This window comes from Neodothiora populina (genome assembly GCF_041146345.1).
Source record: "Neodothiora populina strain CPC 39397 chromosome Unknown canker_contig_12, whole genome shotgun sequence".
NCBI classification, from domain to species: Eukaryota; Fungi; Ascomycota; class Dothideomycetes; order Dothideales; family Dothioraceae; genus Neodothiora; species Neodothiora populina.
The window spans coordinates 2,333,776-2,348,908 of NW_027191404.1; the positions used below are offsets into that span (position 1 = coordinate 2,333,776).

Consider the following 15,133-nt stretch of genomic DNA (forward strand, 5'->3'; position numbering starts at 1 on the left):
TCATCCAAAAAGATTGTCAAACACCCCCATCTAGTACGACACGTGTAGGCGTATTCAGCGCGGCGCTTCAATGCGCTTTGTGGTCCTTCCAAATCATAATGGTCACAGTCATACATCAAAGGGTCACACGCTAAGAATTGGAGCATCTTCTACGTATGCCAGCTAACCCTTAGTGGAGGTCGGGACTAGTTAAAGGCACACTCCCCAGTGCAAAAGAGCTCCTCTCATCCACGTGGTGGCCCAGTATGCCACTGATCATATGTAAAGATCTCCGAGGTCGAATATAATAGTCTCTCTCTGATCCAGAAGTCTCGACGAAGGTTTGATGTTGCACAGCGACACCTGACTTATGACACATCGCCCATGCAGATCATCTTGCGTTGCACCGACATTTTGACCTTCCTCGTTCGCGGGTCCAGTGTAGAGTGTTTCCGTCATTGGGTAATCTAATCTGATTTTTCTTCGGTAATGCGCTAGTGAGAGATTGCATATGAAACGCGATATCGGGACATCTAATCTGATCCGCAGCGCTCTTGACGCGCTCCGACAACGGCTAATCTAATCAGATATTAGTAGTGGATCGCAAGTCTCGGCAGAGTGCACTCGTAACATCGTCAATCTTTTGCCCCATTCAAACACTCAGGTACCGCTGGATAGTCATGGCTGAGGTAGACGTACCGTATAACGGCCTTCTCTGTAAAAATGTATAACCTCCACTCATGTCTGAAATGGATAGTTACCACACGTCACAGGATATCGATGTCAGGAGTGCCGTGCCGTGGATCTCCTCAATCAGCAACGTGCGACGATCGTACGCGCGAAGTGAAGATGCTTCGAAGCTAAGTTCTGCCAGCCGCGTCACTAATTTGAAGTTCTCGAAAAATTGTGTAATACGCTTTCTTACGGTGTACCACGATGTGGGTAATCAGATGGAGATCTTACTTAGGCGTCAACAGTGCGAAGTCCTTCTCATGTACTACGCTGGTGTGCTACCTACACGTGACACCATCTCATGAGTCTTTCCTATGAGAAAAATGATGATTTCCTTGATTCACTCGTGAAACGTATTTGTCCAATTGCTTCTGAGCTTCTCAGCGTGTCAAAATACGGAATGACGACAATACATTCTTAGAGATCAGCGCCGTCGTGATATCTCGCCCTCCAACGGCAGACCTGTGCATTGCAACACACGCTGTCTCGACTACACCTGACTTCTAGTCAAGTCCAGAAGTATGCGAAAGGATGTTCGCCACGATGCTGGAAGAGAAGGCAGAGGGCCTTCTCAGACTTACGAATGTAGCAGGATGAGGTCAAGAAGCGTCGAGAGAAATGTGGATAGGAATACGGACATCGAACTTCAAACCCTTAACAACGCGCAGACAGCGTCTCCGCCATGGCGTACGGAATTTGTTGCGATATCTCGGAAGTGCGTTCGACAGATCTGTGGCAAAAATCCTTTCAAAGTATCCTATCTTTCACTCTTCTGGCCGCTCAAGAGTGCCAGCGAGCGCCTAACACTCCTCGCTGGCATTCTCTTCGCGATTGCAGCTGGTGTGCCACTGCCAATCATCGGTCTTATTTTCGAAAAGATCATCAATTCTTTTCCTCCCTCGGAACACGAACTTCACACGGCTCTTGTACAACTTATGGGGGTGGCTGTTGGCTACTTCGCAGTAACGGCTGGGTATACAATCTGTTGGGGGTTGACTGGAGAGAGACTTTCCAGGAAGTTGCGTGAGATGCTGGTTCAACGACTCCTGGGTTTGGATCAGGCTTTTTTCGATGTCGAGAACCCAGATGTGACAAATTTACTCACCGAGAAGATCGAATTGATCCAGATCGGTACTTCAGAGAAAGTCGGCATTTTCATTCAATCCATCAGCTATTTCGTTGCGGCTTTCGTTGTTGGATTCATTCTGAATGCAAAATTGACTGGAATCCTTCTTGCTGCTGTCATTCCACTCATGATCACGATCGTTGTTGTCGGCTCCTCTAGAGTGGCCAAATACGCCAGAGCAGCGTCGGAGTACACAGAATCAGCTGCCAGAATTGCCGAGGGTTCCATCGACGCGGTCCGAGTCGTCCAAGCATTTGGCATGGCTGATCGCTTGAGTGATGAACATAGTCGTCTGCTGCGTCTTGCTGCTCGTTTTGCGATACGAAAGTCCATGGCAGGCGCGATCATGCTTGGTTGTGTCTATTTCGTTGCATATGCTGCTAATGCTTTGGCATTCTGGGAAGGGTCCAATATTGCGATCGCGACTGAAGCCCATAATGCCGGAACAATCTACGCAGTTGTCTTCCTCATCCTTGACGCGGCATTCGTGGTCGGACAGTTTGGCCCCTTTTTGGGTGTCTTTGCAACTGCGGCCGCTTCCGGAGAGAAGATCTTCGCGATACTGGATCGGCCGCAACCTGACATAGATGTCTACTCGACCCAAGGCAGTACACCGGATGAAAATACTATGCACTCAGATATATGCTTTAATAGCGTTTCATTTGCCTATCCTGCCAGGACTGCTGTGCGAGCTCTTGAAAGTCTGGATCTTACACTGGAAGGTGGGGCGATGAATGCTATTGTAGGTCCCAGTGGTTCCGGCAAGAGCACATTTGTTTCACTCCTCCTCAGGTTATACGACGTGTCGTCGGGTAAGATAACCATTGGCGGTCACGACATATGTGACTTCAACATTACGGGTCTGAGAAATTATATTTCCTTGGTCGACCAGGAATCCGTAATCTTCTCAGGCTCGGTGCTCGACAATATCCGACATGGCCTCAATGATTCTTCCTTGACCACGAACCAGGTCGAAGAGTTGTGCAATGAAGCTGCAGAGGCTGCAAACCTGGACTTCGTTGAGTATCTCCCGGAGGGAATGCACACACAAATTGGGTTAGGTGGAAATGCCCAACTCTCGGGCGGCCAAAGACAACGTATATGTCTGGCACGCGCGCTTGTAAAAAAGCCTTCTATACTCCTGCTGGACGAACCAACATCTGCCTTGGATGCTACCAGTGAACGCCTCGTTATGGATTCCGTTCGCAGGGCAGCTGCAAATGGCACCACAGTCGTTATGGTAGCGCATCGACTCTCGACAGTCATGGATTCGAAGAAAATCGTGTTGATGGGCGCCGGACAAGTGATTGAACAAGGAAGTCACGACTATCTGATTGGGCTCGACGGTGCCTATAAGAATCTTGTACATGCTCAGCGCCTTGGTGAGACCTCATCAGACGAGTCGGAGGACGAGGTGTCAGAACGTCTTTCACGCGATACGGTAACACCTGGAGAGAAACAGAAGCTGAGCTCTGTAGAAGAGAAATACACCCCGCTTCGGCAAGCAGAAAACCAAAGCGAGACCAGATCTGGATTCTTCTATCTATTGGGAAGATGCTTGAAGCTCGCAAGATCTGATTCGCTATTGGTGTATGCAGGCCTGATAGGCTCGCTTGTCTCAGGTGGAATCATACTGGGCGAGGCAATCATATTCGGCAATCTTGTGACACTGCTCAATGGAGACATCCAAAGCCAAAACTTCAGAGATCGCGCGGACTTTTTTTGCCTGCTTTTTTTCGTCCTCTCATTGATCGCACTTGTATCCTACTCATTGAGTGGGTGTGCTTTTGGTGTAGTGTCGGCACACTTCGTTGCGAAGGTTCAGAATATCTCACTGAGAAGCATTCTGCGACAAGATATGCAGTGGTTCACGGGACAATCCGCATCTTCGCTGATGACTAGTCTCAGTTCTGATGCTGGACAACTGAGTTGTCTTTCAGGCGTTGCGCTTGGAACCATATTCACTGTCGCCACGTCTGTCATTGGTGGCATGATCCTAGCTCATGTGGTCGCGTGGAAGATTGCTATTGTGCTTCTCGCCGCTGTTCCGGTCATGGTGCTTGCCGGCTATGTCAGGCTACGCGTTCTTGCGCTGTCAGAAGCTAGACACAGGTCAGCTTACAACGATGCTGCATCGATTGCCGCTGAAGCATGCCGCGCGATCAGAACGATTGCAGCGATTGGCAGAGAGCGCGGAACGTACGAGGCTTATGCAGCGGCGATCAAGAAGCCATACGACCATGGCATTCGTTTCACATTCATTGCAAACACGTTACTGGCCTTGTCCTTCTCCATAACCTACTTCGTCTATGCACTTGCCTACTGGTGGTGAGTAACCTCTGATGTGCCCAGATATGTTCATCCTTTGCTGACAAGACTCAGGGGTGCACGCCAAGTTCGTGAAGGCACTTACGGCCAACTTCAGTTCTTTATTGTTCTACCAGCTCTTCTATTCTCAGCTCAAAGTGCTGGACAGGTGTTCAGTCTATCACCCGAGATGTCGCGAGCTGGTGTCGCGGCGCGGAACGTCTTCGCTCTGCACGACCAGAAGCCCACGATCATTGATACGAATAACAAGACTAGCGATTCCATATCAACTCTTGATTCGTCAACTAAGTCCGGAAAAACTCTTGCTGTCTGTAATGGTCAGATCGACTTGGTGGATGTCAGTCTATGCTATCCATCGAAGCCTAACGCGCCAGCTGTCAAGAATCTCAACATAGCAATCAAGCCAGGCGAATTTATTGCATTTGTTGGCCCTAGTGGTGCTGGCAAATCCACCATAATATCGCTTCTTCAGCGCTTCTACGATCCCACTTTCGGCACAGTCAAAGTCGACGGAGAAGACATTCGTAAAGTCCCCGTTGAGTGGCATAGAAGTCGTCTGGGACTAGTACCCCAAGAACCAGACTTGTTTCCGGGTTCTATATCATACAACATCGGTCTTGGTGCTGCCCCAGGCCAGCAAGTCACCGATGACAAGATTATAGAAGTCTGCAAACGATGTGGGATCCACGATTTCATCATGAGTTTACCAGAAGCTTACAATACAGAATGTGGCACAAACGGATCTAAGCTCTCTGGCGGTCAGCGGCAGCGCGTCGCAGTGGCAAGAGCCTTGATTAGGTCGCCACAGGTGTTGCTGCTTGATGAGTATACATCTGCGCTAGACGCTCACAGTGAACAGCACATCAAGAAGGCCGTGGACGGCGCCGCTGAAGGAAGGACGACAATTGTGGTAGCGCATCGTCTTTCGACGATCCAAAATGCTACCAGAATCTACGTATTCGATGATGGAGAAGTCCAGGAAGTCGGCACACATGATCAGCTAGTAGCTGCAGGCGGACTATATGCGAGCCTGGTAAAAACGCAAACGCTGTCGTGAATTTAATCAGATGGTGGGAATTATTTTTGTTTAGTAAAGCAAGGCGTTCAGGAAAAAGCAATAATGTTCGACTAGTGACTGGAGAAAAGGGTTGTGTTCAATCTGCTACTGAATGCGAAGTGCTTCACTAAACAATGGCAATCTGTATGCAGCCTATTGCTGTCACCAGAGCCCTAGCGTCTCGTGTTCATATGACCTACAAACAAGGCAGACGGGTGTATCTAGTGACTCCGAATATGCGAACGTAAACAGATCAAGATCAGGCATCTACAGTACAAGAAATAGTCACGTACTGCACTATGCGAGTGAATGAAAAGTGGCGTCAGTACTTGACTGTATGGCTGCATGCGGCGCCCGAGGTCGTATGCACGATTAAGTAAGAGGTCTTGCCCACGGCAAATTTTCTGCAGATGGATCGTTTGTGCTGCAGGTGATAGTCTGACCTGATGCGCCAGCCACGTTGAAGACATGCTGGCGATCTTTCAAAGTTTCACCGTGATCCAAGCAAGGTGTGCAGTAGCACTCGAGTGGTAGAGCACAGAGAGCGACCGTGCCTGTCGCGTGCATGGTACTAGAGTAACAGGGAGTCTCCGTGATCGCGACGGAGGCATGTCGGCTTGCTACGGAACGATGATTGTGGAGCCCTGCGGATCAGATTATAATTTTGATCGTTGATTGATAACTTTTTTTTGACTCAAAGCTGCTTCTCTCGTCTCGGCAGCTCGAGCGGGTCGCTACATGTAGTCGCAAGGGGCCACGCCCAGTATTGATACAGAGCACCGCATGTCCGTGCTTCAGACTTTTGCTGAAGATCTCTCGTCATCACCTTCCGCTTCGCCTGATTTCATCGCATCTGATTAGATTTTTTTTTCATGGACTAAAAGTCAACTACCAGCAACCCACCAAGGCGCACTGACGGCGTAGCTGTTACATGTTCATAGCCAAACGATTGGTGACCGCTCATATCACTCCCGAGCTTACGACGAGTGAGAAATGTAATCACGCGATTGTGAAGACTAGTTCCGAGGCAGTAATAGAGTAAAAAAGAGCTAAAGACTCGGGCATGCCCAGTCGCATTTGACTTGGACCTCTAGATGTTTCCCAACTGCTAAGCTTTCGATTGCCCCTCCATCCATCTTGGTACATCTGTCAGTCCGTCTATCGTCGTCGTACAACATACTTTGAACAGGTACAAGTTCCTGACTGCAGGCTACCTGAGTCGCACATTCGGGCGTTGGAAATACTCGGGCAAATTTGGAATTCAGCAATCGCACCAATCACTTTGTCTGCATACTGCAGACTCAGGTCTCTGCCGTCATTACCTTGACTGCCATTTGCGGGGTGTGTTGACGTAGAGAGCTCGACTCACTGAAACCTTTGCCTAGGCATACAGTGAAGGTACTGATTGGTCCACCACGCGTGTTGATCTCGCATACTAGCACAAAGGTACGGAGCCGGGTCTATGGCACCATTTTCCTTCTGAATCGCATATATACTGTACTGTACTGTACAAGATGATAAGGTCATTGCAATCGCTCCTTCGCAGCCCACTGATGACGTGCGCAACAGACAGCAAATACTTGAGACAAACTGCTATCAAACATACAGTAGTGCATGTGCATTAAGGTAATCATGTCTCCTCACGCGGAACACCCAGACTCCCCACAAGTGAATGCTTGGACAAGCAACGGCACAAGCGACTACGCAGGTGTAGGAGGCGCCGAAGGTGCCATGTCCAGACAAAGATGTCTGCTGCGTCGTACGCCTCAGTTGGAAGTCCACGACCTGGTGTGCATTGGATTCGGCCCAGCTTCTCTGGCAATCGCAGTTGCTCTCCATGATGCTTTGGAGGCTCAGATAACGAGCAACGGCCCTGAGCTCAAGACGCCCAACCCCAAGGTTGCTTTCCTTGAGCGCCAGCCACGGTTTGCCTGGCATGCGGGCATGCAGATTCCTGGCGCGAAGATGCAGATTTCTTTCATGAAAGATCTCGCTACCTTCAGGAACCCTCGCAGCGAGTTCACATTCATCAACTACCTGTTCCAGAACAACCGTCTTGTGCAGTTCACGAACTTGAGCACCTTCCTACCAAGGCGCGTTGAGTACGAGGACTACATGAGATGGGCTGCTGGCTATTTCGAGGATGTGGTTTCATATGGCGAGGAGGTCGTTGATGTTAGAGCCGACGAGACCGCAAAGGGCTCCAGAGCGGTGTCGAGCTTCACTGTGATTTCCAGGAATATTGTCACCCGCGAGCTCAGCCAGCGCCGCGCGAAGAATGTCGTAGTCGCTGTTGGTGGCAGACCGAAGATACCCAAGACTCTGCCCCAGAACCATCCCCGAGTAATCCACTCGTCTCAGTACTGGACTGTCTCTTCTCGCATCTTCCCTGACAAGAACCAACCCTTGAGGATCGCTGTGATTGGTGGTGGCCAGAGTGCTGCCGAGATCTTCAACAACATTACCGAGCAGTTTCCTAACTCGCAATCAGTTCTGCTTATCAAGGGTGCTGCCCTGAGACCCAGTGACGATTCCCCTTTGTAAGCCATGACTTGATCTTCCTTTTGAAGCGGCTCTTGCTGACCAACGTGCAGTGTCAACGAGATCTTCGACCCGGATCGTGTAGACGACATTTATTCCCAGGACCCCGAAGTCCGTTCTGCCGCCATTGCTTTGGACAAGGCCACCAACTACGGTGTCGTGAGAATCGAGCTTATCGAGCACATCTACACTCAGCTTTACACCCAGCGCCTGAAGTACGAGAACGAGGAGGAGTGGCCACAAAGACTGCTCAACCACCGCACTGTCGAGAGAGTGACCGACCTGGCTGACAGTCGCATCCGCCTCCACATTCGCAACGACACAAACAAGTACAGAGCCAGCAGGGGTCCCGTCGAGGAGACGCTCGACGTCGATCTCGTCATGGTCGCCGCTGGCTACGAGCGTGACGTTCACGAGGATATCCTCAAGAATGTGAGACACCTCATGCCCGGCGGTGATGTAGCTGGCCAGCGCTGGTCGGTTGGCAGAGATTACCGCGTCAAGTTCGGCGACAACGCCGTGGCGAAGGACTCGGGTATCTACCTGCAAGGATGCAACGAGAAGACTCACGGAGTAAGTTGCTTTCCGTTCGTTTTGATCAACCAGCAAACAGATCTGACCTTTTTTGGTGTAGTTGAGCGATTCGCTTCTTTCTGTGCTCGCCAACCGTGGCGGCGAGATGGTGGAATCCATGTTTGGTCTGCACGATGACGAAGCTTCCAATGCAGTCGAGGCTGCTGACAGCTTACGCATTTGAGAGGAGCAGACAAGACCTTCGACCCGTGATTCAAATGGCGTTGGTGTGTGCTGCGTGTGAGGTGTGAGTGTGTGTCACCACACCGGATGATTGCTACTATTCCCCGGTTTTACCCCTCATCCTTCTACGTCTTGAGGATGTTCGCTTGTTGTTTCGTGTTGTCGTTCCATGGGCTCACGAAAGGGCATCTATTTTAGATTTTTATGACTTTCTGGATTCTCTCATCATGAACTAGAAAAAAGAAAAAGCCTCTGGAATTTATTTGTTTGTTTATTTATTTGTTCGTCCAACAGCTTCTTGTTCTTCCCTGGATATCTCCCCCCTTGTTAGCTACCCAGTATATATACAGTACGCATATACTAACAACCCTTGTTCCAACCACTGTTCCGCCTTATCGCTGCTGCTTTCACCAATGACTATGGAACAAGACACACGTCTGCTACACCAACAGCCTGGTTCGCGCTGTGTGTCACGTACAATGAGAGCCATGTATGTACAATAAGAGCCGCCATCCGCCAAGGATAAGGAACAACACAGCAAGGCCCAATCCCTCACGCACGCAGTAAGAAACAGAAGTACAAGACCTTGCAGACGCACATGCATGCAGACGTACTGTACTGAAGATGCAGCCCCACTGGATCGTCCGGACGTCCCTGCTTTTGCACCTTGTCTGTCTGGATCCGTCCCTGCCATCTCTCCGTCCCTGCTCCTGCGTCTCGACCACAGCAGTCTGCATCTGCACCTGCACCTGCATATACCCAGGACAGCCCTGTGACTTGTACGATAGCCCTATACTATGGTCTTATAAGCTCCGTGGACATTAAGCTTATAGGCTGATAAGCTTATAAGCATACAGGCATATACGCTTGGAAATCTGCTTGTCTTGTCTTGTCTTGTCTTGTTATGTCTTGTCCTCTACCTGGAAGCGAATCTCCATGGGAGTGAATCTGCCAGGAAGTATTTGCAGACGAATCCTGTCCGTCTTCCTGTTTGCGCTTTCTGTGGTCGTCGTCGATACTGCATTTCATGTGAATCGCCCGTTCTGGTATCGCGAGGGAATCTAGTTCAAGGTCTTGTAGAGGAGGACGTTTAGGAGCAGAGTTTAGTAGGGGCGGGGATATGATCGAGGGATAATGTATACTCATTTCGTTTGTGAAAGATCCATATACCGTATCATCATCGCCAGCTAGAGACGCAGATTGTACTACCATGCCGACACTAAACGACTGATTGATCGCCTACAAAGACATACCGAAGACGCCGCGCTGTCGTGAACAAGCACATCATGCTATCCTGAGAAAGCTTAGGCGAAGAATAATAGATGCCTAGCCGTGTGTGTGCTTTTGTATACGCAAAAAAGGACAATCACTCTGACTCGGAATCGCTGTCGACTATGAACGGACCTCTGGCGGCTGTGCGTCTTGCGGTGGGTTTTGCGAGGAGGACTACATCGTCTTCGTCGTCTTCGTCGAGAGTGATTGGAGCAGGGGAGGGAACCCTGTTCGCTGATGTTTCCGAGCGTGGTTTGCTCGTGTGGCTGTCGGGTTTGTTCGCAATTCGAGGGGCGGCGGAGTGGTCTGAGGCGACGCTTTCTGCTTCCGAGGACGATTCGCGGCTGCTGATGATTGTGGGGGGTTCTTCGTCTTCCGAGTCGTCGTTGTCGCTTGTCATGGAAATATCGTTGTCCTGATCTTCTGAGTCGTCGTCGACTGTCGTCTTTCTCTTCTTGGTCTTAGCCGCCTTATTCGTGGCCGCTTCGGACACGTCGCTTTTCCTCTTTCGTCCTTTGCTGGCCCTCTTTGCACTGTCTGCCTTCTCCTGCTCGTCGACGATTTTGAGGAGCTCGTTACGAATCACGCCCTTCATCCTGCCGCGACGCTGTTCCTCGAGCCTGAAAAACTCCTTGTCTCTTCCTTGGTCGTCTTCGTCATCCGAATCCGTGACTCGTAGCGTAGACTTGATCTTTGCGTCCTTTTCCCTTTCTCTCTTTCTTTTCTCTTCTGCTTTGCGCTGGCTCTCTTCTTCGTCTGCCACCTCATCGGCTGCTTTGCGTAATCTTCGTTTTCGCGTGGGCTTGTTGGGTCTTTCTGCCGCCGCTGGACGCGCAGTCGGTCCACCTGGCGCATAGCGCTCGTCGAGCTCGTCGATGTCGGACAATCCCACGCCGTCGTCGCTGTCTCGGTCGACTGTGTTTGCACGGGATGCATCGCGTGAGGCGGAGCCTCTGTCGGCGCGTGCGTGGAGACCTGCAGCGGCTTTATTCCGTAGTAAACTTTCGGGCGTCACGCCCTCCTCGAAGGTTGGGAGATCGAATTCGAGCTTCTTGATCAAGTCGAGATTTGTGCGGAGATCTGTCGAAGTCAACGCCGAGGGAATCACCCAAGAGGCCTCGGGGTCATCTCTTGCTCCCATGCGCTCGATCTGGAGAAGCACTAAGAACAAACGAAGGAACTTGTCTTTGTAGAGAGCGGTTTTTCGCTCGTCGCCTTCGGGTTTGACGACGATGGAAGGCACGCTCAAAGCCTCTTTCTCCGGTGATGGCTGATTTGGGGGGTGCTTCTGGTCTTCCGTTGGCTTTGCCGAGTCTTCCTGGGGCTCATCGGTAGCAGTCCTATCCTCAGGGCCGGCGTGATCCTCAATGCTCATCTGCGCAGCATGCTGATCCTCCCAGGCAGCTCGTTCATCCGCGGCATCTCCGAGCACCTTTTTGATCCACGCAATGTCGTCAAGTTTACCTTGATTGACAAGCACACCGACGGCGACGCCAATTTCTTCTTCCTTGGTCATGCCCGGCTTCACCACCAGCTCAGCGGGTGGTCTAGGGGCACGTTTCTCTCCGACGTAATCATAACCATGCTCCAGGTAGAACAGAGTCTGGGGCATCTTGGTAAAGAGCATCTCGACCATGAGTTCCCGACGCTCTTCGAGTTTCTTTATGCATCTGCGAAAAATCTGCCTCACCAATTCTTCCCAATCCTTGAAGTGAGGGCTGTCTTTGCGCAGACCTTCCGGACCCTTGATCATACGTTGGAACAGGTGCAGAATGTCGACGCGATAAAGGAGGATTATGCGTTCCATCTTGAAGGCACAACGATAGAAGAATCGATGGGCGCGCTTTAGCTGGTCCTCGTCAAGGTCGAGATAGTACTGAGTAAAACGGACAAATGTAGCGATGCAAGGCTCCGTCATGAACTTCGCTGCGAGACGGCTGAAGTCGAACTTCCGCTCGCTGACTGTACGGTGTGCTTCCACTTCGTCTTCGGCCTCTGAGTTTTCTGCTTGATCCTCCTCGCCTCGGGCTTGTGCGGCGTCTTTTCTCTTCTTTCTAGCTCTTCGTTTGGACCTGACCTGCAGATCGACGTTCTGTTTGCTGTATCGCTCGAGCATGCGAGTGAAGACATGAGCAAGCTCCGTACATGAATCGAGATAGCGGAAGCCTTGTTCTTTATAGTTCTTGAGGATGGAAATGACAAGATCGTGAGTGGTTTCCTCGTAAAAGATGCGAGACTGGATGTTCTCAGCAATCTCTTGATCGTCTTCGCTCGATGACTCTGACATTGCAGCAACGGTATGTAAGATCTCGGTAAAGGCGTGTATACAAGCATGGAGATCCGACCACTCCTTATCGTCCAGACTCTGTTGCATCTTGCGGTTGAGCAGAACAAAGTTTTCCTGTGTCATGACAGCGGCAATGTAGGCAAAGGGCGAGTCCTCTTCTGCAGATGGCGCCGAAGCAGGCTGATTCGCTTTTTCTTTCTTCACCAACTCTTGTCTCGCTCTTTCGGCCTGCAGGAACCAGCCCATCAGGTAGTAGTACTGGCGCGCATTGTAGGCCAGGACACGATCAGATTCCGAGGAAACGGCCCGGCGCAGGCTGTTGAACAACGGGTTGAATGACGAATCCAGAAAGTCTTCGACAAAGGTGCGTAAGATGGTGTGAGTAGAGCCTTCGATGTGGACAGTGGCGGCGAAGTCGTTGGTCTCGTCGATGGCCTCGGTCTGTCTGGAGCGAACTCTTGGTTTGTTCCAGGACTTGCTTTTGTCGATAGTATCGAGCATGTTCGCCTCTTCCGAGATGACTTTCTGGCCACTCAATGTGGTCATCTTCTGGTCGGGTCGCTTGAGCCATATCATGCTGCCAAATCTATGGTGCCTGCTCGGGGCGTTCTTCTGGTATGAAGCCATCATGGCCTTCTCTTTGCTCACCAATGCTCTGAAAGCTTTGGCTCTGTCCTGGTCGACGTCCTTCCTCTCCTTGAATAACTGCTTGGGATCGATGCCCTTTAGCAGCTGGAAGAGAATCTCGAGAATGACGACATCTTGAAGCGGGAACTCCTCGTTGATACTTGATGCGATGGTTAATATCAGCTGCAGGACGTGCTGGTTGTGAAAGGACTCGATTGTGGTTGAACGGGAGACCTCATTCTCATCGCCTTGACTCGGTAGGTTCTGCGGTTGCGATATGATGGCGATGTTGCGGAAGAAGTAGAGAGCTGCACTCAGGATCTGCCAGTCCCTTGCCGTCCTATCGGGCTTGGACATGGATATAATTGGCACGACAATGCGGATGACAGTACGCAGGATGGGTGCGGTCTCGTGGTGCAAGACGGCGCGCTTGTAGCCAACTTGGGCAAGCTGAAGGAAGGGAAGATGACGATGATGGTTGACCGTGGCTTTGTCCTCCTCTAAAGTGATAGGCCAGGTGAGATCCTTGAGTAGATCCAGACATTTGATTGCAATTTTGCCTCGGAGGGCACTTGTCTGTCCAGTCTCGGGCCATTGGGCGAGGATCTCCAGTAAGTCTCCCTTGACCAGGTTGCTTTCTGCCAGGCATCTCTTGACATCGTGGCGTTGAGTCTTGTCGTCGTAGAGTCTTATCCATCTCGAGATGTCCCTCAGACAAGCCAGGGCGTCGTCTCCGAGCACATATTGTCCATCGTTGATGTTACTGTTTCCGCCAACCTGTAAGAGCAGTGAGAAACCAATCCGTTACTTGACTATACATAACACATACAGCAGAGACCAGACTGTATACGTGAGCTCGAACTTCAGGATCCACCGTCGAGCTCTTCTCGAATACATCCATCTTGGTGGCGGCGATACTAAGATATCAAGATACCTCACATCGATTTGCATGAACATTTACAAGGGCGATTAATTGTAGGTATACCAGTGGGACGCGAAACTCACGACGCGTCGACGCGTTGCACAAATTCAGGGTCCAGCTCTCTATCCCTGATTAGGACATAATTGGTTCCAAGACATCAATTGCGCTTAATCAAATGCTCCAGCCAAAGGTACCTTACCTTAACATGACTACCTTATTATTCGTGTATGCCAGACCATGTCGCCCACTTTTGTACACATTGTCAGCCAATATGCCAATCTGGCCCATGTTGAGACTAATGCAGCAGTTGCACCGCCTGGCTACCTACGCACAGCTTCAATGTCAGTCTTCGATGATGAAGCAGAAGCCACAAAATGTCGAGATGATTGGCATCATTAATCAGTACTGGCTGAACGCTGTCACGACTTGCACACCATCGGCGACTTGGTTGACTAGAACAAATGTTGATGAAATTCTTCAGTAGCAGCTCCAGAAAGTAGATATGCTCCTACATCTTAACGTTGGTTGATACTGCACCCTTAATCAGGATACAAGTGACTCGAAACCACACGCTTTGTGTTCTATGAAACGCGATGGTCGATGCTGGCTAGCCAGGAGTAAGGGAGAAGTCCTTCAGATCAGTGTGTAAGTAATAACCTTCGGAGCATACGACCATATATGCCTCAGCTGTGACAACATCGTCCACCGGAGTCTAAACACGCGAGGCTGGAGAGCTTCTATGAGTTCTTCTTGCGATGCATTTCTATGGCCCTTGTCATCGACATGGTACACGAACATGTGGTGTAATGCAGGCATGTCTATGCTTCCAGGCAATGTAACGTGCTTCCCCTGTGCTTCAACCCTGCACTTGCACCTGCACTTTGCATCTACACTTGCTCTTACAATTGCTCTTGCACTCTGTGCTTTGGAAATAGATCAATGTCCATTGCTGCTGCCAGATTGGTGGCGCACATTCCACTTGCGACATTCAATCCTCTCCCAGAACTTGTCACTTTATCAGACGAGATGAATCGCAAAAGTCTGCAGGTCAACTCCAGTCTGCCATTTCGACGGTCATGCTTTCAGAAAAAGATAGAGAGCCCAAGAGATCTCTGCGCAGGTTGAACTCTCTCGCCAACTTGAATTACAACCCTTTCAACCGGCATCGATCCCATCATCAGCCCAGTGCCGTTGCTCTTCCGTCAAGACACAGTAGTACCCTATCAACTGCCTCAGATGGAGTAGGTGGCAGCACCCATGAATCTTCGACAACACAGCTGGTAGCGCCTGGTCTCACTACCGCACTGCCTACACCGCAGGAGAACACCATGTCGAACAGAAATCGTGCGTATATGCCTCTTGGCGAAGACTCCTGTCATATGCTGCCTCGCAGCAGAACTCTGAGTAGTCTGCCTGTACCCGCTAAGATCAAGTTGACCACGCCTGCCCCCAAGTCTCGATCAAACATGATGTTCCCGCCATCCAGGATCCCTACTCCGCCGAAAG

At 50.5% G+C, this 15,133-nt stretch overlaps 3 protein-coding genes across 5 annotated transcripts; 2 read left to right on the top strand and 1 right to left on the bottom strand.

The window, feature by feature from the left end:
- Nucleotides 1-1,232: 1,232 nt before the first annotated feature.
- Nucleotides 1,233-5,222, top strand: AAFC00_001463 (uncharacterized protein; the record flags this gene model as incomplete). 2 transcript variants are annotated; one of them, XM_069340654.1, is made up of 2 exons in its annotated part: nt 1,233-4,165; nt 4,220-5,222. In XM_069340654.1, 2 exons carry the CDS (start codon nt 1,233-1,235, stop codon nt 5,220-5,222), a joined length of 3,936 nt encoding a protein of 1,311 aa, XP_069204124.1. The 2 variants fall into 2 exon arrangements, with proteins under 2 accessions (XP_069204124.1, XP_069204125.1); XM_069340655.1 differs by having other exon boundaries at nt 1,305-4,165.
- Nucleotides 5,223-6,836: 1,614 nt separating this feature from the next.
- On the top strand, nt 6,837-8,520 carry AAFC00_001464 (uncharacterized protein; the record flags this gene model as incomplete). 2 transcript variants are annotated; one of them, XM_069340656.1, is made up of 3 exons in its annotated part: nt 6,837-7,762; nt 7,817-8,336; nt 8,398-8,520. In XM_069340656.1, the coding sequence occupies 3 exons, from the start codon at nt 6,837-6,839 to the stop codon at nt 8,518-8,520; spliced, it is 1,569 nt and encodes a 522-aa protein (XP_069204126.1). The 2 variants fall into 2 exon arrangements, with proteins under 2 accessions (XP_069204126.1, XP_069204127.1); XM_069340657.1 differs by having other exon boundaries at nt 6,855-7,762.
- Nucleotides 8,521-9,885: 1,365 nt separating this feature from the next.
- AAFC00_001465 (uncharacterized protein) lies at nt 9,886-13,606 on the bottom strand (the record flags this gene model as incomplete). The annotated part of the gene is made up of 2 exons (XM_069340658.1): nt 9,886-13,482; nt 13,535-13,606. The coding sequence occupies 2 exons, from the start codon at nt 13,604-13,606 to the stop codon at nt 9,886-9,888; spliced, it is 3,669 nt and encodes a 1,222-aa protein (XP_069204128.1).
- Nucleotides 13,607-15,133: the final 1,527 nt, after the last annotated feature.